The sequence below is a fragment of the Suncus etruscus genome, chromosome 2 (assembly GCF_024139225.1).
Source record: "Suncus etruscus isolate mSunEtr1 chromosome 2, mSunEtr1.pri.cur, whole genome shotgun sequence".
Classification (NCBI taxonomy): domain Eukaryota; kingdom Metazoa; phylum Chordata; class Mammalia; order Eulipotyphla; family Soricidae; genus Suncus; species Suncus etruscus.
Genome location: NC_064849.1, coordinates 127,864,809 through 127,889,864, shown reverse-complemented (window position 1 = coordinate 127,889,864; position 25,056 = coordinate 127,864,809). Strand labels below are relative to the sequence as shown.

General features: G+C 42.6%; 1 protein-coding gene across 1 annotated transcript in view; it reads right to left on the bottom strand.

The window, feature by feature from the left end:
- Positions 1 to 4,125: 4,125 nt before the first annotated feature.
- The window catches only part of OCLN (occludin), a 72,461-nt gene continuing 51,530 nt past the window's right edge, over positions 4,126 to 25,056 (bottom strand). The window contains exons 6-9 of the mRNA XM_049768789.1: positions 9,863 to 10,081; positions 9,063 to 9,234; positions 7,086 to 7,127; positions 4,126 to 5,028 (exon numbers count right to left, since the gene is read on the bottom strand). Of these exons, the coding sequence (XP_049624746.1) occupies positions 4,927 to 5,028; positions 7,086 to 7,127; positions 9,063 to 9,234; positions 9,863 to 10,081 (535 nt within the window). The 3' untranslated portion in view covers positions 4,126 to 4,926. The remainder of the gene's footprint in view (positions 5,029 to 7,085; positions 7,128 to 9,062; positions 9,235 to 9,862; positions 10,082 to 25,056) is intronic.

Below are 25,056 nucleotides of genomic sequence, written 5' to 3'. Positions count from 1 at the left end.
GGAAACCTAGTTTGAATTCTGGTACTAGAATTTTTTTTTCCTTGTTTTTGTTTTTTGTTTTTGGGTCACATGCGACAGCGCTCAGAAATAGCTCCTGGAAGGCACAGGGGCCATATGGGATGCTGGAATTCAAACCACCATCTGTCCTGGATCGGCTTCGTGCAAGGCCCCCGAATTCCAGCACTCTTTTGTAGCTCCTTGAGCACAGCCAGAGGTCACTACTGACCATAGAGACAGTAGCAGCCCCTGAGCACCAGTGGGTGTGGAACCCTAATCTTTGATTTTTTTTTTAATATTAACGGCTTCGTGCAAGGCCCCCGAATTCCAGCACTCTTTTGTAGCTCCTTGAGCACAGCCAGAGGTCACTACTGACTATAGAGACAGTAGCAGCCCCTGAGCACCAGTGGGTGTGGAACCCTAATCTTTGATTTTTTTTTAATATTAACATTTAGGGGGTTCATGCGGCCAAATTCTCCCCTTTATACCAACCCAGATGCTGATAGGATCATAGTGTCTCAGCCAAGTGCATGACCCTGTTATTTGTCAGAAAAAGGGGGGGGGGGATGTACCATGGAGTGGTAGGGTGGAGGCAAAATAAGGCTGTGCTCAGGAGTGACCCCCCGTGGTACTAAGCGGGCAACATGAGACAAAAATTCAAATTATAAACAGCCATCACAGCTGCACATAAGGTAAGTCATTCCCTCCTGTACTATTTTTCTATGCACCCCCATACTTTGTTGTTATTATTTTGGGGGCTTTGCTCAGTGCTTACTCCTGACTCTGAGTTAAGGGATCACTCCTGGTGGTGATCAGAGAACCCTCTGAGATGCTAGATATAAAAATCCACGTCTGCTGCATATAAGGCAAGACCTTACCCATTCGGTATCTCCCTGGCCTCTCAAAAAATATATAGTATACCTGAAACATTTTACAAATCAAGTATTTTTACTTATTATTTTTAAGCACTTAAAAAACACTCAAAACGAAACTAGGATATAACTAGGATACATCAGCGTCATCTCACTTTACCCAACCTACTAATTTATTAAAGTCAACCTAGAATGGGAGAATAGAACCTAGTATTACAAACAGCAGACCCAAGAATCTAATCCAACTTTAGTTATAGACTCATGTGACAGTGGTTAATCTATCAAATCATTCGTTTCCTTAAAGCAGAAAAGATGGTTGTATATCAACAGAATGTTGTAGGGATTACATATTTTGTGTATGATCTTTGCTGTAAATATGAAGATAAAATAAAGTATAAAGGTCAAATCCATAATGTTATTTCTGAGTTATGTGTACATGTTTATATCTTGTTTTTTTTTCTTTATAAATACACTTATGCTACTATGCTTGTAGAGAGGGAGAGGTCTGCTCCTAGGGATACTCAGGATGAGGTTCCTACATACAAAGAATGTCCTCTAACTCCCTCCCAAAAAATATCAAGTCCCATTTTTTTTTGTTTGTTTTTTGTTTTTTTGGGCCACACCTGGTGGTGCTCAGGGGTTACTCCTGGCTGTCTGCTCAGAAATAGCTCCTGGCAGGCACAGGGGACCATATAATACAACGGGATTCGAACCAACCACCTTTGGTCCTGGATCAGCTGCTTGCAAGGCAAACGCCGCTGTGCTATCACTCCAGGCCCACAGTTGTGATTCTTATAGGGGTGATAGGGGTCCTTCATCTGGCAGGATATGATGCACACACATTCAGCTGTAGTACTCATGTAGGACTCATGGGGGCATATGAATACCTCATGCTGTGGTGATGCTGAGGGTATACTCCTTTAGTTATGGTATGTGTGCATAGGTTTGGGGACATACTCCTGTTGGTGTGCTTGTAGGGAGGGTCACTGCAGTGCTGATACAGCTGTGCACTAGAAATCTACTGTAGTGATAGCTCCCTGGGGCTACACCCCTTTAGTTGGATACTGCTTGGGAATCCAAGACAGCAGAGCTGCTATGATCAAAGGGCAGAGCTTCAGGAATCATGTGGCAGCAATAAGTACCATACTTGCAACCTTATGCCTGTAACATGGATGTTCTAAGTCTTGGGACTATGGATTGGGGCCCAGTTCTATGCTAAAAATTTTTTCAAATAAAGACAAATTGAAATATTCATCTATTGGGGGCAGAGAGATAGCATGGAGGTAAGGCATTTGCCTTTCATGCAGAAGGTCATTGGTTCGAATTTCAGCATCCCATATGGTTCCCTGAGCCTGCCAGGAGCGATTTCTGAGCGGGGAGCCAGGAGTAACCCTTGAGCGCTGCCAGTTGTGACCCAAAACAAACAAAAAAAATTCATCTACAGGGGGTCACTCTTTATGGCATTCAGGGATCATGTGATACCTGAGCCTCCTACATGCATAGCATCTTCCCATCCCCTTAATCTTTACTTTGGTTTTGGTGTTTGAGCCACACCAAGTGGTGTTCACTATGCTTACTTTTGGCTTTGTACTGACAGACCAATCCTGCTGGGTTCAGTGGACCATATGGAGTGATAGGGTGTACCTAGGTCAACCACGTGCAAGGCAAATGCCCTACTTGCTGTACCATCATGTGCAAGGTAAATGCTTTATCTATTATCACACTGGTCCCTTGATCTCTACATTTAAGAAAAAAATCACGTGTAAGGAAATCACTGTAGGAATGAACCTTTATCAAATAGACCTGAGTGCTTGCCTTCCACTCAACATAACCCCAAGCACTACCATAAGTGATCTTTGAGCATAGAACCTATAAATCCTATAATCACTGCCAAGTAAGACCCCAAACTAAAACCAAACAAAACAAAACCTACATCTGGGGCTGGAGAGATAGCATGAAGATAGGGCATTTGTCTTGCATGCAAAAGAACAGTGGTTCGAATCCTGGCATCCCATATGGTCCCCCAAGCCTGCCAGGAGCAATTTCTGAGCTCATAGTCAGGAGGAACCCCTGAGCGATGCTGGGTGTGACCCCCCCAAAACAAACAAACAAACAAACAAAAACGAACCTTTATCCACCTATTTAATACCAGCCCTTACCAGAAAGTTTGAGCCTGGCTCTGGAAATGATATTCAGTATAAGCACATCTGAAAAATGGTGTGTTTGTATTATTTTTATTTCAAATCCAATTTTATGTAAATTTTTACAATGCAAACTCAAGCTTCTTGATTTCCTTCAGCTGGTCATTTTTTTTTTGGTCTAAATAATGGCAAATACTACTGTATTTGCATTCATACACTAAATACAGGAACTTTCAAACCCAAAACTTTACATTTTAACACATACAAAACACAATTAAGCTACTTAGAGTTCTTATTATGGTGTGAATACAAAAGTCATAAAATATTAACTCTGATTTTTTAATAATTATAGCATACAGAAAATTAAGAATTTCTTCAATTTGAAGAAAGTAATAATATAATAAAAACATTAAAAATGATCTTTGGGCAATGATTCAGATATGTATATAAAAACAACACATTTAAAAGTCCAAATCGCATAATGATGATTAAAGATTGCTCATCAAAATTTTTTCAGGGAAACAAAGTTTTAATGGGTAGTAATCAGTACCATCAGCTAATTTTACTTTTGAATTTTTAAAAAGTACTGAAACTTAAAGGCACCATTTGAAATGACTTGTTTTACAGTATTGCATTTTGTTTCTAGAAAAAAATCAACATTCTTATTAACAAAGGATTGGGAAACTATTAATCAGCACAGCAAACAACAATAGTTTGAAACAATTACAGGTATAATTGCTGTGTATAGTATTATACAACTTAAAATTAAAAGCACTAACAATGTAAATCTGGCATACTATAGAAAGAAAACACCAGGTTTAATACCTTCTGAAATATGTACAGAACTTGAACATTTCTGTAAGATATATAATTTAAGTTACAGTTGAATTATACACTGTAATCAGGTATTCTGATACAATGAAAAGCTTAATTGGTTTTTAAAAAATAACATGTAGGGGCCGGAGCTGTAGTACAGTGGTAGGGCGCTTGCCTTGCACGCGGCTGACCCAGGACGAACGTCGGTTTGATCCCCCAGTGTCCCATATGGCCCCCAGAGCCAGGAGCTATTTCTGAGCACATAGCCAGGAGTAACCCCTGAGCATCACCAGGTGTGGCCCAAAAAGCCAAAAAAAAAAAAAATGTAAACCAGAAAGATAAAAAGTATTTAAAAACACAGTACACAACAACATTTTAACCAGAAGCTTTAAACTTTGTACAGACATCGTTACTTAAAAAAAAAAAAAAGAAAATCAATCTTTAAACTTCATACATTTGTTACTTTTATGTGATCTTTATTACCAGGATTAGATAAAAATAATAAAACTTCTAACTTTTTATATACAATAATCACCAAGGAGGTTGGCAGAATATCCACAGTAGCTTAAAAAGAAAGACTTGGGACATTATTAATATAGTCATAAAATAGACTTAAGTAAAACTGCCAGCCAGGAAACAAGCTGTTTCACAGCAGTATTTTCACTGTAGGAACCCCGTTTCCCTAACTGAGCAGAAATGATGGTAAATAACAGGGAATAAAGGAAGGATTCTGGGAGGATTATCAAGATCAACTATGAAAATAATGAACAGACTTAAGGATTAAGACCTGCCTGGCTGCAGTGTGAATGTCATAGAACAAGGTTCATTTCAGAGCCTTCCTAAAGGGTAAAAAGACTCAAACAACAGTTCTGAATGCAAGAACCAGCAAAGAGAATACATTTCCTCAACTGGAGTGCTCAGCCCAGTGTATTAACAAAAGCTATTTATTAAATGCTTCAATACTGATGATATTAAAGCGACCCAAACTTGGTAATGACCACAAAGGTTTGGTGTCCCTTGCTAGAGTTCAAAGTCTTTTGCCTTCTGTTCAACACTGTAGATGGTCAGATATTTCCCAAGCTCAATGTAGCACCTGCTTTCTAAGTTTTCCGTCTATCATAATCTCCAACCATCTTCTTGATGTGTGACAACTTGCTCTTCAGCTGTTTGCAATCATTCCTCTTTCTTTGATAATCTGAAGACTAAAAACATAAAACAAAATCAGATAACTTCATTATTTATTATAACTTCTATTATTATTATTATTTTGGTTTTGAGGCTACACCCTACAGTGTTCAGGGTTTACTCCTGGCTCTGTACTCCTGGTTGTGCTTAGAGATCACTCCGAGAGACCAAACTTGGTTCAGCAGTTCAAATATGGGTTGGCTGTATGTAAGGCAAGTGCCTCCCACATTGTACTATCACTTTGGCCCCTGTCGATTATGATTTCTTTTTGGTTTTTGGGCCACACCTGGTTGTATTCAATTAGGGGTTGCTGCTGGCTGAGTTCAGCATTCGTTCTGGCAGGCTGAGGGGACTATATGGGATACCAAGACTCAAATCCAAGCCCATTCCAGGTTGATTGCATGCAAGGCAAATGCCCTACCACTGTGCTATGCTTCGGCCTCATTTAATTATTATTAAATGATGAAAATAAATGAACCTGGGCCCGGAGAGATAGCACAGTGGCGTTTGCCTTGCAAGCAGCCGATCCAGAACCTAAGGTGGTTGGTTCGAATCCTGGTGTCCCATATGGTCCCCCATGCCTGCCAGGAGCTATTTCTGAGCAGATAGCCAGGAGTAACCCCTGAGCACCAGCGGGTGTGACCAAAAAAAAAAAAAAAAAAAAAAAAAGAAAATAAATGAACCTAGTTATACACAAGATCATGAAGGAATTGCACAAATATTGAGTCTAAGCATCCATGTACACAATTTATATGGTATAAGTCCATTTATAGAAAGTCAATGACAAAGCTAATAGTAGTTCTATGAGCTACTCAGCTATGCTGAGTTCCAGCGTGTGCCACATGTCGTGATGCCAGATGTGTGCCTGATGCCCCCCTCACCCCTGTGACAAGGGCGGGGACCCCATACAAATTTTTAAAAATTGAAGCAGGGGGTCAGGGAGATAGCTCAAAGACCTGGAGTGTACATTGGAACCCTAGGTTTGATCTCCAGCATCACAAGATATCAAAGATCAGCTGGAGAATTGCATTCCATTCTGAATTTCATTGCATTCCAATTGGAGAATGCATTCCATTCTAAACTGCTTGAACAACATGAATTGTGGATTTCTTTATTTTAATGTATGGCTTGCTCTCTTCTCGTAATTAAAAGTATTTTTTAAAAAATGGGCTGGACGGGGCCAGAGAGATGGCATGGAGGTAGTGTATTAGCCTTGCATGTAGAAGGATGGTGGTTTGAATCCCAGCATCCCATATGGTCCCCAGAGCCTGCCAGGAGCAATTTCTGAGTGCAGAACCAGGAGTAACCCCTGAGCGCTGCAGGGTATGACTCAAAAAACAAACAAACAAACAAAACAAACAAAAAGGGGGATGGAGTGATATAGTACAGTTGATAAGATGCTTATTTTACACACAGCAAACCCAGATCTCCAACACCCTATATGGTCCCCATCATCACTAAGAATGATTCCTGCGTGCTTAGCCAGGAGTAAAAACCTGAGAATCGTTGGGTATGGCCCAAAAGTATCCTTCCCCAAAGTACTTAAAAACAAAGAAACAAGCAAAACAAACAGAACAATGAAGGCGAAAGAGAAGGAAAAGATGAAGGAGGAAGAGGGGGAACACAGGGAGAACAAGGAGAGGCATTAGGACAAATGTTTGTCCTTGTCCTTTTTTCGGGGGATGCCATTGGCAGTGTAATCAGACCAATGTCCATCACATCCAAGATGTCTTATCCACTGTACTATCCTTGGGCAGGAATTGCATTTCTTTATTGCTTTGAGAAAATTTACTGTGTTGCACTGGTGATTTATTTCTCTTTCACAATCTTGTGCACTTATGAAGTGAGAACTTTTCAGTATGTGTTCTCTAAGTTATAAGCAAAAAAGAAAAATACCAGTATCAGACTTAGCTAGAGGGCACAAAATGAAAACCAATATCTCAGTTTCACTCTTGTAAATCATATGCTGTATTCTGTGCTGTGTGCTAAAGCCCACAGTCAAGTTACCAGTTGAATTAAAAAAACACAAGAGAATAGCTCATCCAGAAAGAATTGTCAAGTGGAAGATACTTACTGCTTTCACTTGTTTCAGTCTGTTATATTCATCTGCGGCAGCCTATTAATGAGAAACAGAATTATGCTTAGTTGGAATCCCCTCCCTTCAAAAATAGAATTCCTGATACTTTTATTTTGAAGTTGTAGATTATTCTATTTTTTTTTTTTTTTTGTGGTTTTTGGATCACACCCGGCAGTGCTCAGGAGTTATTCCTGGCTCCAGGCTCAGAAATTGCTCCTGGCAGGCACGGGGGACCATGTGGGACACCGGGAATCGAACCGATGACTTCCTGCATGAAAGGCAAACACCTTACCTCCATGCTATCTCTCCGGCCCCTATTCTATTTTTTTTAACAAAATTAATTTTTTTTTTATGAACAAGAGTTATTTTCTAAAATAGGAAGATAAAAATAAGCAAAATAAGAATACATAGCCGGGGCCGGGCGGTGGCGCTGGAGGTAAGGTGCCTGCCTTACCTGCGCTAGCCTAGGAGACGGACCGCGGTTCGATCCCCCGGCGTCCCATATGGTCCCCCAAGCCAGGAGCGACTTCTGAGCGCATAGCCAGGAGTAACCCCTGAGCGTTACCGGGTGTGGCCCAAAAAACCAAAAAAAAAAAAAAAAAAAAAAAAGAATACATAGCCATTCTATTGTTTTGCCCTTTTTTTTTTGTTTTTTTTTTTTGGGCCACACCCGGTGGTGCTCAGGGGTTACTCCTGGCTGTCTGCTCAGAAATAGCTCCTGGCAGGCACGGGGGACCATATGGGACACCGGGATTCGAACAACCACCTTAGGTCCTGGACCGGCTGCTTGCAAGGCAAACACCACTGTGCTATCTCTCCGGGCCCCTGTTTTGCCCTTTTTTTTACCCACCTTCCTCTTTTTGGTCCCTGACTAGAAGTTGAGGAATATGCATTTTCAGGAATCAAACCTGGATGCAAATGGTGTATGCTATGAGACATCTCCCTATGCCACATCTGGCAGTACTCAGAGCTGCATTTCAGGATCTCTGCACAAAGGGATCATTCTTGGCAAGAATTCAAAGGACCAAGTGAAGTTCATGGGAATGAATCCAAGTTGGCTGCATCATAAGGCAAATACCCTACCTACTATACTATTGCTCTGGCCACTTTTTGATAATAATTGTACATTTTTAAATTTTGCGTGGGAGAGGAGCAAACTATTTTCAAGTCTCTGTGTTCAAGAAATCACTCTGGTGGTGCCAGGAATCAAACTAGTTTGGTAGGCTGTATGGAAGGCAAAAGCTTTATGCACTATATAAGCTTCCTGGCTTTCACTATTTTTGTTTTTGTTTTTTTGGCAGTGCTCAGGGGCCACTCCTGGCTCTACACTCAGAAATTGTTCCTGGCAGTCTCGGGGAACCATATGGAACGCCAGGATTTAAACCACTGTTCTTCTGCATGCAAGGCAAATGCCTTACCTCCATGCTATCTCTCTGGCCCCTCATTCTTTATTTTAGGAAGACTTATTTAAAACATTTTAGGGGGATCGGGGCACAACAAGCAATGCTCAGGGGTTAATCCTGGCTCTGCATTAAGAAATAATTTCTGGGGCCGAAGAGATAGCACAGTGGTAAAGCGTTTGCCTTAGACACAGAAGGACGATGGTTCAAATCTCGGCATCCCATATGGTCCCCCTAGCCTGCCAGGAGCAATTTCTGAGCGTAGAGCCAGGAGTAATTCCTGAGCGCTGCTAGGTGTGACCCAATCCCCCCCCCCAAAAAAAAAAAAAGAATTTCTGGTGGGTTTAGGAGACAATATGGGATAATGAGGATCAGATCTGGGTTAGCAAGACAAGTGGACTTGCAAGACATACTGTACTATCCTTCTGGTTCACATCCAAAACTATTTTGGTCATTCTTCTATGAAATTAGTTTGCTAACTACTATCAAAATGTGCAACATTACTATAAAGAACAATCTGTCTGCATAGTCCTAAAAGTATGAGCAATATGTTATGTATAGGGCTTAAACTTACCATGTACTCTTCACTTTCTTCTCTATAGTCATCCAATTCTTTATCCAGACGAGAGAGTTCCTTATTGATCTCATCAAGCTCTGCTTGTAAGGTCTTGTATTCCTGCAGGCCAGTGTCGAAGTTTCTCTTGTAGAGTTGTCTTTGATGATCTGACGTCACAGGTGGATATTCCCTAAGAACAGAGGTAGGAAATGATAATTACACCTGACTATTGATGGGTTTGACTCCTGCCTTCCACTAAAAAATATATATATATATTTTTAGTCCTGCTGGTAAAGAACAAAATCAAGCCAGACTTGGACTAGAGCAATAGCAAGGTGGGTAGGGTGCTTGCATTGGATGTAGCCAACCCAGTTTTGATTCCTGGATTTCCATATGAATCCTCAAACCTCTAGGAGCTATTCCTGGGGCTGGAGCGATAGCATATCAGTAAGATGTTTGCTTTGCACAGGGCAGACCCAGGACAGACCTGGGTTCGATCCCCAAGCCAGGAGCAATTTCTGAGCACATAGCCAGGAGTAACCCAAGTGTCACCAAGGTGTGGTCCAAAAACCAAAATAAAATAAAATAAAATAAAACTAAACAAAAATGGCCAAAATAGGAGTTATTCCTAAGTGCAGAGTCAGGAGTAAGTCCTGAGCACCACTGGGTGTGGCCCTAAGCCCCCCCCCCCAAAGAAAACAAGCAAATAACAACAAACCAAAATCCAAAAAACAAACCCAGAGACCCAAGCAGGTGTGGGACACTAACACTGGCTGGGTCAGGACACAGCCCAATAGGGTGCTGAGTGACAGCAATACCTGATCCAGTCCTCCTCCAGCTCGTCGCAGGACTCCCCGCCCGTCGTGTAGTCAGTTTCATAGTAGTCGGGGTCGGTCCTCCGGGACTTGCCTGATCGCCCCCCCTTGGTGGTCGTTTTCTTTGGGAGCGTCTCTAGGTTGCCGCTGCTGCTGTAGCGAGGCTGCCGAAAGGTATCCACTGCTGAGGTCAGAGGCAGCTCCTGAACCACTTCAGGCATCCTAGTAAAACAGGGGTTGCTGGTTCAGTGATTACAGAATCCGGGTCACCCTGAGCCAGTGTGATGTGCTCACAAAGCAGCAAGCAGAGGCAGGTATGACCATGATGTGCGGGGACATTACAGGGAGCAACCCCGCTCAGGGGCCCCAAGCCATTCCCCCACCTACTCGCTCACATGCTTACTCATCAACAGGCTGGCTAAAAGCCTATTTGGAAATCTGGGGAAATTACATCTAAGATTCACATTAGGAAGTCCGGGCAGATCTGCAAGTGTTTGCCCACCCTGTGCCAAGTGCTTACTACACAAAAAGCTGTCAGTAAAACAAAGCTCCTGCTTCTTGCCTACAGGTTCTTCTGGTTCCACAGAATGCTGAATGGGGAAGAGGAATGCGTGTTCATATCTAGTTGGAGAGGCTGGCTCTCAGAGACAAGCTCTGAGTAATGCCAATTTTAAACTACAATTCTCTCTTTTTTGGCTTTTGGGCACATTTGTCATTGCTCATGGGTTGCTCCTGGCTCTGCACTCAGGAATTACTCCTGGTGTGCTGGGGGACCATAGGGATGATGGGGATAGAGCCTGGGTCAGCCCCATGTAATATAAGCATCTTACCCTTTGTACTATCTCTCCAGCCCTATATCAATTCCCTTGCCAAAAACAAACCTAAATGAAAACCTGAAAGACTAGGGCTGGAGAGATAGCATGGAGCTAAGGCGTTTGCCTTGCATGCAGAAGGTCGGTGGTTCGAATCCCGGCATCCCATATGGTCCCGAGCCTGCCAGAAGCGATTTCTGATCATAGAGCCAGGAGTAACCCCTGAGTGCTGCCGGGTGTGATCCAAAAACCAAAAAAGAAAAAAAGAAAAAGAAAACCTGAAAGACTGAAAACTTTATTCTGCATAAAAGTTCATTGACTTAAAAAACTGTTTTATTCTGTTGAGGGAAGAGCAAAATAGGACAGTGAATAGGGCATTTGCTATCCTGGATTCACTTCCCAGCAACCCATATGGTTCCTTGGGCTCTCCAGGAGTTATGCCTAAGCACAGAGCCAGGAAGGAGTTAAGCCCTGAGCACCACTGGGTGTGGCTCACAAGCAAACAAAAAATTAATTTGTTAATCTTATTTATTTATTTATTTATTTTTTTGGGTTTTTTTGGGTCACACCCGGCAGTGCTCAGGAGTTATTCCTGGCTCCAGGCTCAGAAATTGCTCCTGGCAGGCACGGGGGACCATATGGGGCGCCGGGATTCAAACCGATGACCTCCTGCATGAAAGGCAGACGCCTTACCTCCATGCTATCTCTCTGGCCCCCTAATCTTATTTATTTATTTGGTTTTTGGGCCACACCCGGTACGGTGACACTCAGTGGTTATTCCTGGCTATGTGCTCAGAAATCTTAAAGCTATGCAGAGTGAATGGAACAGTTATCATCACATGGTAGTTTTCTATGCAATTATTCAGCATTACTTAAGATATTTTTTATTTAAGGGCCACAATCAGTAGTGCTCAGGGACAACATGGTGCTAGGGATTGACCCCAGGTCCTCTACATAGAAAGTATGTTTTTAGTTTATTTCTCTAGGCCTTAAGAGTTTTTAACGCAGGGCCGGGAAGGTGGCGCTAGAGGTAAGGTGTCTGCCTTGCACGCGCTAGCGTAGGACAGACCGCATGGTTCGATCCCCCGGTGTCCCATATGGTCCCCCATGCCAGGGGCGATTTCTGAGTGCATAGTCAGGAGTAATCCCTGAGCGTCAAACGGGTATGGCCCAAAAACCAAAAAAAAAAAAAAAAAAAAGTTTTTAACGCAAGAAACAGAGATAGTACAAATACAGTATACAGCTAACCTATGTTGGATCCCTGCCACCCTGAGTGGTCTCCTAAGCATCACCAGGGATGTTCCTTGTGCCCTAAGACAAGACTAATCCCTGTGCACAGTAGAGTGTTGGGTCCCCACCTCAAAAAAAAAAAAAATAAAAGGTTTGTAATTGTATATATTGGACCCTTAAACGTGAAAATGAAGTCTAACAGAATAAAATGCCAACAGCTATGGCAACTGTAGATTACTTCTGAGTAATAATAAAAGTTTAACTTTCCCCTGTAGCATGTGCTAAAGAAAAGGGGTAAGAGCAGTAGAAATGAAAGAGAGGAATGTCCGAGCCTTCCCACCAGACTCAGAAGTCAAATCAACTATTTCTGATATCTGAAGATTTTATTGCACTCAATTTATAGGCTAACCCTAGATCTTATAAAGTTGACTGTGTTCTGTGCAATACAGAGCTTCTTCCTTCTAACTTTTATCAAAGCTTTAGTCAGTCAGGGGGCCCAAGAGATGCACAGTAGGCAGGGTGATGTCTTGCATGTGGCTGACCCCAGCATCCCATATGGTCCCCCATGTTCAACAGGGGTGATTCCTGAGTGCAGAGCCAGAACTAGCCACTGAGCACAACCAGGTGTAGCCCAAAATCTAAATTTAACAAAACGTTTTTATTTAATAAAAAATATTTTAGTCTCTTCCCCCCTTCTTCCTTCCCCATTCCTCTTCTCCTTTACCACTCCTCTCTCACTCACTCACGCTCTTTTCTCTCACATACACTCTGTCTCATGCTCCTCTCCCCTACCCAACGCCTTTTCCCTCTCTGAACTCTACATTAAAGACAAAAAAAAAAATATTTTAGTGGGGGTGCCAGAGAGATAGCATGGAGATAGGGTGTTTGCCTTGCATGCAGAAGGATGGTGGTTTGAATCCCCCGAACCTGCCAGGAGTGATGTTCTGAGCGTAGAGCCAGAAGTAACCCCTGAACGCTGCTGGGTATGACCCCAAAACCAAAAAAAAACCAAATTATTTTTACTGGTACTATGAATAGAACCCAGGACTTCATACATGCAAGGCAATGAGTCCATTCCTGGCCCCTATTGTCCAATTTTTAGATATCTAATTACACATGTGTTAACTTCATAAAGCATTGGGAGGGAGTTATAGTGAGGCAACAGTGGTATTTATTTTTGTTTCTTAAATGTATTCAGGTTAATGTACTAACATTAATTCTACCTTTAAAGGAGAGAAAATGTGACTTTCTCCAAGCTAATAATTAACAACTTAAGATACTCAACACAAAACTGCCAGGTACTTGCTGCTTGCTCTGAGGTGGCAAACAAAGCCTTTAATATATGGCTGGTTGATTTAAAGGTAAAGTGTTGGTTATGAGAGAAAGATAAAGGACAAACATAATTTTATTTCTATATGCCTATGTACATATCTATGTACTCATATATATTTATATATTTTATATATATATTTAGTATACATAAACTAAAACATTGCTTTGTTTATGGTGGTTCTAGGGGTTGAGCCCAGAATTTGTGAGTTTTACTCCAGAGTTATATAGCCCAGTGCCCACCAGGATTTTATATGAGACCAGATACTGATATGAATCATTTTGGGTTCTTTTTGTTTGTTTGTTTTTGGGTCACACCTGGCAGCGCTTAGGGGCTACTCTGGCTCTATGCTCAGAAATCGGCCCCAGCAGGCTCTGGAGACCACATGGGATGCCGGGATTCAAACCACTGTCGTTCTGCATGCAAGGCAAATGCCCTAACTATGTGCTATCACTCCGGCCCTTGATATGAATCTTTACTTTGGAAGTATCCACCTCCTCTTTTCCTACAATCTTTAAAAATAATGTACTTGTATATGTGTGAGGAAAGCGAAAAACAAAGAAACAAAAATGCTTAGCAAAAAAAAAAAGTTGAGCACAAGTAATAGTACAAAGGTGTTTGCTTTGCATGTGGCCAACCTGGGTTTAATTCCCTGAAGCCCTAAGAGTTCTCAAGCACCACCATGGAGAGTGAGCCATTTCTGAGAGCAGAGCCAGAAATAACCTCTGAGCTTCTTCAAGTGTGGCTAAAAAAAATAAATAAGAGGCAGATATAAATTTAAGAGATTAAAATCTGCCATCTCTTAATTTTCAAACCTACTTAAAGATTCAAGTCCTCTCAAGTCACTGTTGGGGGTTGGTGCGTTCCAGGAGAGTCAGCAGTCATTTAATTCCCACCCTCTCCCTCCTCCCAGGAGAGTCCTCAGTAACTGTCTCCCAGCTCCAGAAGCTTGTCCTCCTGCAGTCTTTGAATACCTTCGCTTTGTTCTTTATCCACTCTTTTTTTTTTTTTTTTTTTTGTGGTTTTTGGGTCACACCCGGCAGTGCTCAGGGGTTATTCCTGGCTCCAGGCTCAGAAATTGCTCCTGGCAGGCACAGGGGACCATATGGGACGCCGGGATTTGAACCGATGACCTCCTGCATGAAAGGCAAACGCCTTACCTCCATGCTATCTCTCCGGCCCCTCTTTATCCACTCTTTTGATTCTCAAGCACACACATATCTCTGGCTGTTCCCACCTTGCCTCACTCTTAGCCTAGTTTCAGCCCAGTTAGTTACACTATTATCACCCCATGACAACATGGACTTGGTATTCCACAGGGCATCTGACCAACCTGCACATATGGCAGGTGTACAAGGTAATTACTGAATTGCAAACACTCACAAGAACCCACTTCTTTGATGACACACAGTATCAGTGAGGAAAGAGAAAGCAAGAGAATTAGTCTCGGTTTCCTGATTGTCACAATACCATTTCACAGGAGTCTAGCTAAACCTTGTGACTCAGAGGACTGTCTTCCTGGCCTCCGGCATGGCAATGACCCAAAAAGAGAACTGACCTTTTCTAATAGGCTTACTAGGTCAGCTTTAGTAAAGGAAAGGAAATTCTACTTTCTGAATCCTAGTTTAGGAGAAAGAAAAAACATCAATGCATCTTGGGAAATGTTAAACCTGCTACAACAGAAGCTACTCTGGAAAGAAATCACATGGCATCAGCAACTATGATCACATTTGAGTCCCTGAATCCTGCCAGGCCTGACACCAGCCCATCCCCTGGGCTCAGTTTGCATAACATTCCACAATTTGTATAAAAGTTCTAACAGTTTTTTCCCCCTAGTATGCTTGCTGGTATAAAAACAATGGTTTCATATGGAATTGTTTCAATTCCCTCCATTAATAAAGGTAAATATACCAGTGGTGTGGAACAGAGTAGGGTGTGAACCAAATAGGGTTCACCCAAATTCATAAGAAAGAGTGGAGAAGCCATGACCTTCAGCTGAACTCTGCTGTCTGCCTTCTAATTCGCTCTTTTTTTTTGGGGGGGGGGGGCACACCGGCAGTGCTCAGGGGTCACTCCTGGATGTCTGCTCAGAAATAGCTCCTGGCAGGCAAGGGGGACCATATGAGATGCCAGGAATTGAACCAGGGTCCATCCTGTGTTAGCTGAGTGCAAGGCAAATGCTCTAACACTATGCTATCGCTCCGGCCCTCATAGATTCTATTTTATAAGAACTCCCATAACAGGCTAACCTAATAGATGGTGACAGGCATTGGATCAGAACAAGTTACCCCCCAATGTGTATGTGCAGATTTTGGGAGATATGTCTGGCAGAGCTCAGGGGATCCAATAGTGCTGGGGGACCATGCAGTGTCAAGGTTTCTGCCCTTTGTGCTCTCTCCCTAACCCACTTTAAGAAGCCATTCTGACATTTGAATTATTTTGAAGGTGTTTTTGTTTGTTTTGGAACCATAACTGATAATGCTCAGGAGCTACTCCTGGTTCTGCACTCAGGAATTACTCATGGAGGTGGTTGGGGATTATATGGAATGCTGGGGACCGAACCTAAGTCAGCTAGATGCAAGGTAATTAAGAGCCAGTACAAAAAAATAACAAGGGGCCAGAGTGATAGCACAGCGATAGGGTGTTTGCCTTGCATGCTGCTGACCCAGGTTCAATCCCCTGCATCCCATATGCCATATGGTCCCCCGAGCCTGCCAGGAGTGATTTCTGAGTGCAGAGCAGGAGTAACTCCTGAGCAGCACCTGATGTGGCCCCAAAACAAACAAAAAACCCACCACCGACAAAAAAGGTGACTGTTCCTTAAATACCTAACACAATTTAAATAGGGGGCCTGGAGGCCATGAAGGAGTTATTTAATCATCTTCCAAAGTTTGAGAGTTTCCCTTAGTACAAAGCAACATCTGCATACAAATTGCTCATTTGTTACTGTACTAATTCCCCTGGCTCATCCAACGTGCAATGTACAAAAAGTACAATTTACAAAACCCAAAAACAAACAAAAGAAAACAAAAAACACAATTCAAGTTTTTTTGGTTGGCTTTTTGTTTGTTTGTTTTCTTTTGGTTTTCAGGCCACACCCAGTGACACTCGTGTTACTCTTGACTATGCATTCAGAAATTGCTCCTGGCTTGGGGGACCATATGGGATGCCAGGGATTGAACCAAGGTCCATCCTGGATCAGCAGCATGCAGGGAAATGCGCTACCGCTCCTGCCCCACAATTCAATTTTAAAACCTGTTCTTAAAATTCTTTATAGGACATTCAGTCCACTTCCACTTCTGAGATAAAGGTGTTGCACTGTCATTTGTTTATTAGTCCACCTTGGCATGATAACTCAAGATATCTCCCAAATGCCAATGTGAAAACCAAAGATAAGACTTTATTTAAAAAATTATACTTCTAAATGGCTGAATAAGGTAATTATAGCTAAGTTTTGTTTACATTCTACTGAGGACCTCTAGTAGTTTCAGCACCTAACAACATCTAACAGGCTCTTAGATCAGGTTAAATGATGGCGCAAAACACTTTAAAAGGAGCTAATTATTTTAGCTTAAGTCATTCAGAGCCAGACATTTGAAGAGTGACCAAAATCAAATCTTTATTTCTTTTATTTTTATTTATTTATTTTGTTTTGGGGGCCACACCCGGTCATGCTCAGGGTTTACTCCTGGCTATGCACTCAGAAATTGCTCCTGGCTCTGGGGACCATATGGGACACTGGGAATCGAACCGAGGTCTGTTGTGGGTCATCCACATGCAAGGCAAATGTCCTACTACTATGCTATCATTCCAGCCCCTTTATTTCTTTTAAACTGTATAAATGTAATCCAAAAGTGTCCATCACTAATTTTTTACAAACAAACTACAGGGGCTGGAGTGATGGTGCAAGTGGTAAGGCATCTGCCTTGCTCGCGCTAGCCTAGGATGAACAACGGTTTGATCCCCCGGTGTCCCATATGGTCCCCTAAGCCAGGAGCGATTTCTGAGCAGGAGTAACCCCTCAGTGTCACCAAGTGTGGTCCAAAAACCAAAAGTAAATAAAAAAAAATAAGCAAACTACATCTGCTCACTGATATGTGTATGAACTTCCTAAACAAATCATTGGGCTTAATATAGACCACTCACAGCAATACAATTTCAGTAAAAACTGTAGCATGATGCTAAGCCATGTTAGCTTCTGCACATACATGTTGCACTTCTGGCTGATGATGCAGAACAATTTGCAGCATTACTCTGTTAAGTTGGGCTACATCCACCCCTTTAAATGGCATCAATATCAATGTCATCGCCCTTATCCTACTTCACACAGCTTTAACCTTCAGTACACTGACAGCCTTCAATATACCACCTCAATATTTTCATCTTCATCATCTTCTTCTGCTTCCTTCAACCATGTTATAAATGGTTCAGCTTTGACACAAATTTCTTTGGCAAGTTCTTTTGAGACATATTTCTTTTTTTTTTTTTTTTTTTGGTTTTTGGGCCACACCGGTGACGCTCAGAGGTTACTCCTGGCTATGCGCTCAGAAGTCGCTCCTGGCTTGGGGGACCATATGGGATCATATTCGATCCCATGGGGGATCGAACCGCAGTCCATCCAAGGCTAGCGCAGGTAAGGCAGGCACCTTACCTCCAGTGCCACCGCCCGGCCCCGAGACATATTTCTTAAAGGCCTTTTCTGACTAGACAATGAAGACTTCTTCCAAAAGGTCTGCGTCGTACATTTTCCTTCAAGACATGTGGGACCTTGGAGATGAGCTGAGCTTGATGCACTGCTACCATACATCCCAGCTCATGAAGGAGGTACCCCTGAGCTTTCTTATTGTTTCGACAAAATCATATGAAATGGCGCCTATACTTCTTCTTCTTCTTCTTTTTTTTTTTTTTTGGGCCATACTCGTTTGACGCTCAGGGGTTACTCTTGGCTATGCGCTCAGAAATCGCTCCTGGCTTGGGGGGACCATATGGGATGCCGGAAGATCGAACCCCGGTCCGTCCTACGCTAGCGCTTGCAAGGTAGACACCTTAATTTTGAACTTTCAGCCAAAGAATATAACAGTCATTCTTAACATCAAACTGGGTCTGTGCTCCCAGCTCATAATCAAAATATTTGGTGGGATACGTTGGAGGCCGAGTAAGCACCTTTGCAACATCAACCATGTTGACTATAACGGTCTTGATTCCATTTCCTTTGCCTTCAACCTTGGCAATCAGACAGGGCATCTTGTAGCGACAGAACTGGTCTGACGCACTGCGGTTGATCTTGACAGGTATTTTGGTTTCTTAGTAGTCTTATCAATAAGATGAAGATCTTTGATTGCAACATTTTGGTATCTTCTGTGTGGAGAAGTGATGCCATAAACAACTGCAAGAGTTCTCAGTCTCTGACAAGAAAAAATTTCCACCACTGAGGCTGTAAGCTTCTTGCTTGTATGCTGTTTCCCCAACACAGGTACCAATGGCTACACAACAGCTCATTTTCGTCAAATAAAGACAAACCCAACGGCTGTTCCTCCGGGACTGGGATGAAGTGAGATGAGAGGAAGCCCCTTGTCTGAGGCAAGGCCTGGTGAGGCCTGGGCGGCTGCAGTGGAGGCAACACAGCAAGCACCTCGGCCCTGTCTGGGCCAGGCACCACCTAGCAGAGGGAGGGGTTGTCCCAGCTACTCTGCTGTCCACACCCTTCAGTGCCAGGGACCTGTGTACTTGGAAGGCTCAGTAAGAAGGCACAGCAGAATGGAGTGGGGAGAGGCCGGTCCTGGAGCCTGGGGCTGCTGCCCTTCCACTGAATTCACCTCTGGAATGTTCTCACTCTATTTGTTTTCCTTTCTTTTTTTTTTTTTTTATTTTTTTATTTTTTTGGGCCACACTCAGCGGTGCTCAGGGGTTACTCCTGTCTGTCTGCTCAGAAATAGCTCCTGGCAGGCACCAGGGACCATATGGGACACCGGGATTCGAACCAACCACCTTTGGTCCTGGATCAGCTGCTTGCAAGGCAAACACCGCTGTGCTATCTCTCCGGGCCCTTTGTTTTCCTTTCTTTTTTTTTTTTTTTTTTGGTTTTTGGGCCACACCCAGTGATGCTCAGGGGTTACTCCTGGCTATGCGCTCAGAAGTTGCTCCTGGCTTGGGGGACCATATGGGACGCCGGGGATTGAACCGCGGTCTGTTCAAGGCTAGCACAGGCAAGGCAGGCACCTTACCTCTAGCGCCACCGCCCGGCCCCTTGTTTTCCTTTCTAATAAAATCAATTAGCTGGAGAAAATAGACGTTTTGTAAAAAAAAAAAAAAAAAAAAATTTTTTTTTTAAAAAAAATGTATTTTATTATTGTTGTTATTCTTGTGGTAGTGGTCTGACTCCTTTCTATTAATTTTATTCTAGTCTATTTTATTCTATTAATCTATTTAATTTTTACTTTGGGCCATACCCAGCAATGCTCAGGGGTTACTCCTTGCTCTGCACTCAAGGATCACTCCTGGCTGTGAGGACTAAGTGGGATGCTGAAGACTAACTTCATGACTTTAAGTGGGCCACCTGCAAGGCAAAAGCCCTCCCCACTGTACTATTGCTTCAGCCCCAAGAAGATGTGTTTGACTAATTCCTTAGATATTGTGAGTTTGGTTAAAAGAAAAAAAAATCTCTTGTATTCATAAATGAACTATAAAAAGAATTATTTGTGCCACTATTCAGATTAATCCTACTTGTTCATGAATCTGATTATATACAACGATTTCAATGGGCTATTATAGCCCCCCCCAATCTAAAGTTTCAAACAACTGTCTTATTGATTGGTAACTGACACAGTACAAGGATTAACTTGAGAGACTAATTCAACATGTTACTACTAAGCACTTTTATCAGATAATTCTACTAAAAACAGAAAGGAGGATGGACCTGGGATGGACCCAGGTTTGATCTCAGGTATCCCATATAGTCCCCTATGCCTGCCAGGAGTGATTTCTGAGCCCTGAGCGAGGAGTAACCTGAGTGGCACCAGGTGTGGCCCAAATACCAAAAAAATAAATAAATAAAAAATAAGAAAGACCATCCACATGTCCACTCACAGGGGCTCTTGGGCTGTCAGTGTTCTTCCTGCTTAGGACTACACAAGTCTCATCTCAGCCCCTTTTAGAAATAATTAGGAAACAGCTCAGCTCTAAGTTACAAAGTTCACAAACTGATAAGAGCAACAGCAGTTTTTCTTCCTAAGAAAACAACACTAAAGTTTAATTTCACCCTCAGAAACAGACCTTAGTTAAACACTTCGTGCACATTTCTGAAAGGCATACTGAACTTCACAAGATAGGGATCTTTTGTATCCTGTCATAGTTGGAATTCTTCTCTCTAAAATAAAGGAAACTAAATAAAATAGAGTTGTGCTGGAGAGGTAGCTAAACAGGCTGGGCTTCATGTTTTACATGCAGGGCTGAGGTTTGATTTCTGGCACCACATAGTTCCCTAAGCATCACAACTTATTAAGTTCTGTCAGCACCTTGTATATTTTTGATATTAGTCCCTTGTCCGATGGGTATTGGGTGAATAGTGTCTCCCATTTCAGGCAATTGGAATTCTTGGAATTTTTGAGAATGAAAACTGTCCTCTTCCTGTTTTGTTTCAGGGCCACACCTTTGTTGGTACTCTGGGGCTTCTTCTTGGTCCTATGCTCAGGGGTCACTCCTGGTCATGCTTGAGGGACATGCAGTGAGAGAAACTCAGGCTCCCACTTGCTTAGCATGTGCTTTAGCCCACTGAGGCATTTCTTCGGCCCAACTTTTTTTTTTTTTTTTTTTTTTTTTTTCAGAAATGTTGGAACCCTGCCTGTCTACCTGTCTGTCTGTTTCCTCTCTAAAAGAAGCATCATTTGTTTTCCTACAGGTGATTAAGTATGACAATTAAAGTTTTCGCATTTTTCTTTCAAAATAGCAAAGAAGGAGCTCAGATAAAGAATAACCCATCTTTATATTATGTGAGACCCTGGATTTGATCTTTTGTACCACAAAAATACTAAGGAATAACAAAGGAATCACAAAGTGGGGAATGGGACCCTCAGACTCTTTCTCTTCTGCTCCCCTCCAGTTCCCTCCTTCTCTAATGCCAGTAGCTCCCAAGACCAATAGTAAGGGCTACACAAGCTTTGTGCTTTTTGCTTCTGGAACTCTGGTCCTGTCTGCCCACTAGTCACTCTTTTACTGGTCAAGGCACTTCTTTCCTGAAGCTACAGGGACTTCCTTCCCTGCTTTGACAGAATTCTTTACTCATCTTACAAAGGCCACTGGAATTCAGGCACACTCCCCACCTTCACAGCAGAACTGTCTGCACAGTAGAAACTGGGAGTCCCTATTCAGAGTTCCTCCTCCACCCAGAGGACACCTCATAAGAAAGATTGCTACCTCTGATCAATTAATGGAGGAGGCAGAGAAAACAGTGAAAGGATTAAGGCACTTGCCTTGAATGACATTGACTCCAATTCAATCCCTAGTACATGGAGCCAGCAGTGCCCTGAACACAGAACAGAAATATAATCCCTGAGCATAGCCAAGTGTGCGCTTCCTCCACCTTTTTTTTTAATTGTTGTAGGGTTGGGGCCGGAGTGATAACACAGCAGTAGGGCGTTTGTTTGCCAACTCAGGACAGATCTAGGTTTGATCCCTGGCATCCCATATAGTTCCCCAAACCTAACAGGAGTGATATCTGAGCATAGAGCCAGGAGTAACCCCTGAGAGTCATCAGGTGTGGCCCAAATACAAAAAATATTATTGTAGGTTCCAGCCAGACCTGGCAGTGCATAAAGGCTGTATAGGTCTGGGAATACACATGCAAGGTATATGCTCTACTGATGCCACACCATGGTTTCTACATCACTGCCTATTAAGATGACATCAAATCCTGCAAACTAAATTGACTTGTTCTCAGGACTGAGAGGCTGGTTCATTGAAGTAGAGCAATGTACCAGCCCCCTTCAGGAACTAACAGGTTCACATCATGGGCCCCACCAAATGCACCACTGTGGCATTGCAGATTCAAGAAAATATTGTGCTTCTGCCTTAACCACAGAAAGGGCTTCAGAGAGGGAGCCAGAACTAAAGAGAGAGCCACTCCCAGAGATAATTTTATCTGAATGACATATGGGCACAAAGAGCAAAGAACCTAATTACTAAGCAAAAGTTCTTATCAGCCTGTGAATCAACCACATTCTCTCCTCCCATTATATATGCTCAGGATGACCTATTGGCCTCAAATGTCCAATTGGCTAATGGATTTCATCTTTGGGGTCCTCGTATACATATGACTTGACATTTTGTTCAACAGTCTATATCGATATAATTATGAAAGGAACCAGGAAAACATTGTTTTTTACCACTAAAGCATAGGAATAGTGATAGTGGAAAGTAGAGGAAATTAGGGGCTGGAGCGGTGGTGCAAGCATTAAAGTGTTTGCCTTGCCCGCACTAGCCTAGAACAAACTGCAGTTCAATCCCCAGCATCCCATATGGTCCCCCAAGCCAGGAGCGATTTCTGAGCACAGAGCCAGGAGTAACCCCTGAACATCACTGGGTGTGGCCCAAAAACAAAAACAAAATAATGTAGAGGAAACTGGTAAAAGAAAGTTTTCAAACCCTTAACTGTCACTTGGTGTGATTGGTGATTACTTTCATGTTTCCATATGTGAAAACTCATTAAGAATTAGCACTCTTAATGGAATGTAAGCTATGTTTTGGGGAGAGGGAGGAAATTCTTGGTCCTAAGTGACTTCATCTTAAACATGGGCCTCATACAGAGCAATTAGAAGAGCAATTAGTGTAATTAATCACCTTAAGCACATACCCTGTTTTAACACCCAGAGCACACACCCTGCTTTCCCTAATTCTTACCCTGTCTTCCCCTAAACACAGAAGTACACATCCTGTTATAATCCCCTCTTATATCCTACCCGATTGGCGGACACAGAGTCCACACTCTACTTTCCCCTGGTATAAATAGCCCTTCCCCACCTAAAATAAATGTTAATTACACTCCCCAAATGTCGGGTGGGTGCTTCTTTGTGAGTGCTCTACCCACCTGAGATCTGATCTCACCAGTGACTCCTACATCCAGCAACTCTGACCTCACCAGTGACTCTGACCTCACCAGACTTCTACATCCTGGGATCTGACTTGACCAGCCTCATTTACAAATTGCAAAGCAAAGAGGAGAGGTGCTCTTGGTTACTAATCATATTCAAGAAAACCCAGGGAAAGGAACACTATGACTTAAGGTGCATCCCTACACCTCTCATTCAAGTGGTGTCCTCTGTATCGACCAGGGCTGCCAGTGCTCTATAATGCACCATTCCAACACCTATCAGGCTCGGAGGCAGAAACCATCCCAGTAGCTTCCCTTAGTGTAAGCCCATGCTACCCTTCTTCTGGGCTTTAAAACTAAACATCACATTTGCATTTACCCAGGTCATCAAAAAAGCTATAGAGTGTAGGCTGGAATGACTGATTGATACAATCCTTATGGAAGACAACTGGCACCAGAGTCTAGAGCATTGCAGTGATCCCAAACAGGCCATTTCCTGATATCCAGTGATTTTTTTTTTGGGGGGGGGTCACACCCAGCAGCTCTCAGGGGTTACTCCTGGTTCTACACCCAGAAATCTCTCCTGGCAGGCTCAGGGGACCAATGGGATGCCAGATCCGAACCACAGTCCTTCTGCATGCAAGGCAAATGCCCTACCTCCAGCTATCTCTCGCCTGCCAGGAGGGATTTCTAAGTGCAGAGTCAGGAGCAACCCCTGAGAACTACCAGGTGTGACCCCCCCCCAAAAAAAACCAAAACAACAACAATAGCAAATCCACTAAAAATGTATATTGAGGGGCCGGAGAGATAGCATGGAGGTAAGGCGTTTGCCTTTCATGCAAAAGGTCATTGGTTCGAATCCCGGCATCCCATATGGTCCCCTGAGCCTGCCAGGAGCAATTTCTGAGCATAGAGCCAGGAGTAACCCCTGAGCACTTCTGGGTGTGACCCAAAAACCAAAACAAAAAAGTATATCTATATGCAATTAATAAAATAAAAGTATACACTATGATTAAATATTATGCCACCCTCAAGAAAAATCAGCTTGATCAATCTTACTTTTACCAAAAAAAATTTGTGTACTAATATAACCAATCTCCAAAATTACTAGCACTTACTGTACATTTCATTTGCCAGTATAGATTTTATTTTTGGTCTACTTTTGAGTTCATTGCTGGGTGGTAAGAGTGGGTATCACACTTGGCAGTGATTAGGAAACCCTGTTGTGTCACAGATTGAATCTTAGCCTTCCACATAAAAAACATGCACTCATCCCATTGAGCTAATGGTCCTAATTCCATAGTAGTTTTAAAATGAAATTAATAGTAAAAATATATATTGGGTTGCCTTTTCCCCCCTTTAAATTCCTGGAAGGATATAAAAGAAACTAATAACACCTAGCTGCACATGGAGAAGAGGAAATTGCCTCTATCCCTTTGTAATTTTACATTCTACAAATATAATGGCTTATTCAGAATAACATTTATTTATGTATTGGGTTTTGGGCTGCATCCAGCAGTGCTAAGGGCTTAATCCAGGATCTGTGTTCAGGAGGAGTGATGACTGAAACTGAACCCGAGTTGGCCATGCGTAAGGCAAGGGCTTTACCTGCTATACTATTTCTCTAGCACAAAGACTTTCAAATTGCTCCAAATAAACTTGTGTTCAAGGAAAAGAACAAAAACATAAACATGCCCTGTAATCATGAAGGTCTCCGAAGTTGGAGATAAGGTTGGTCAGA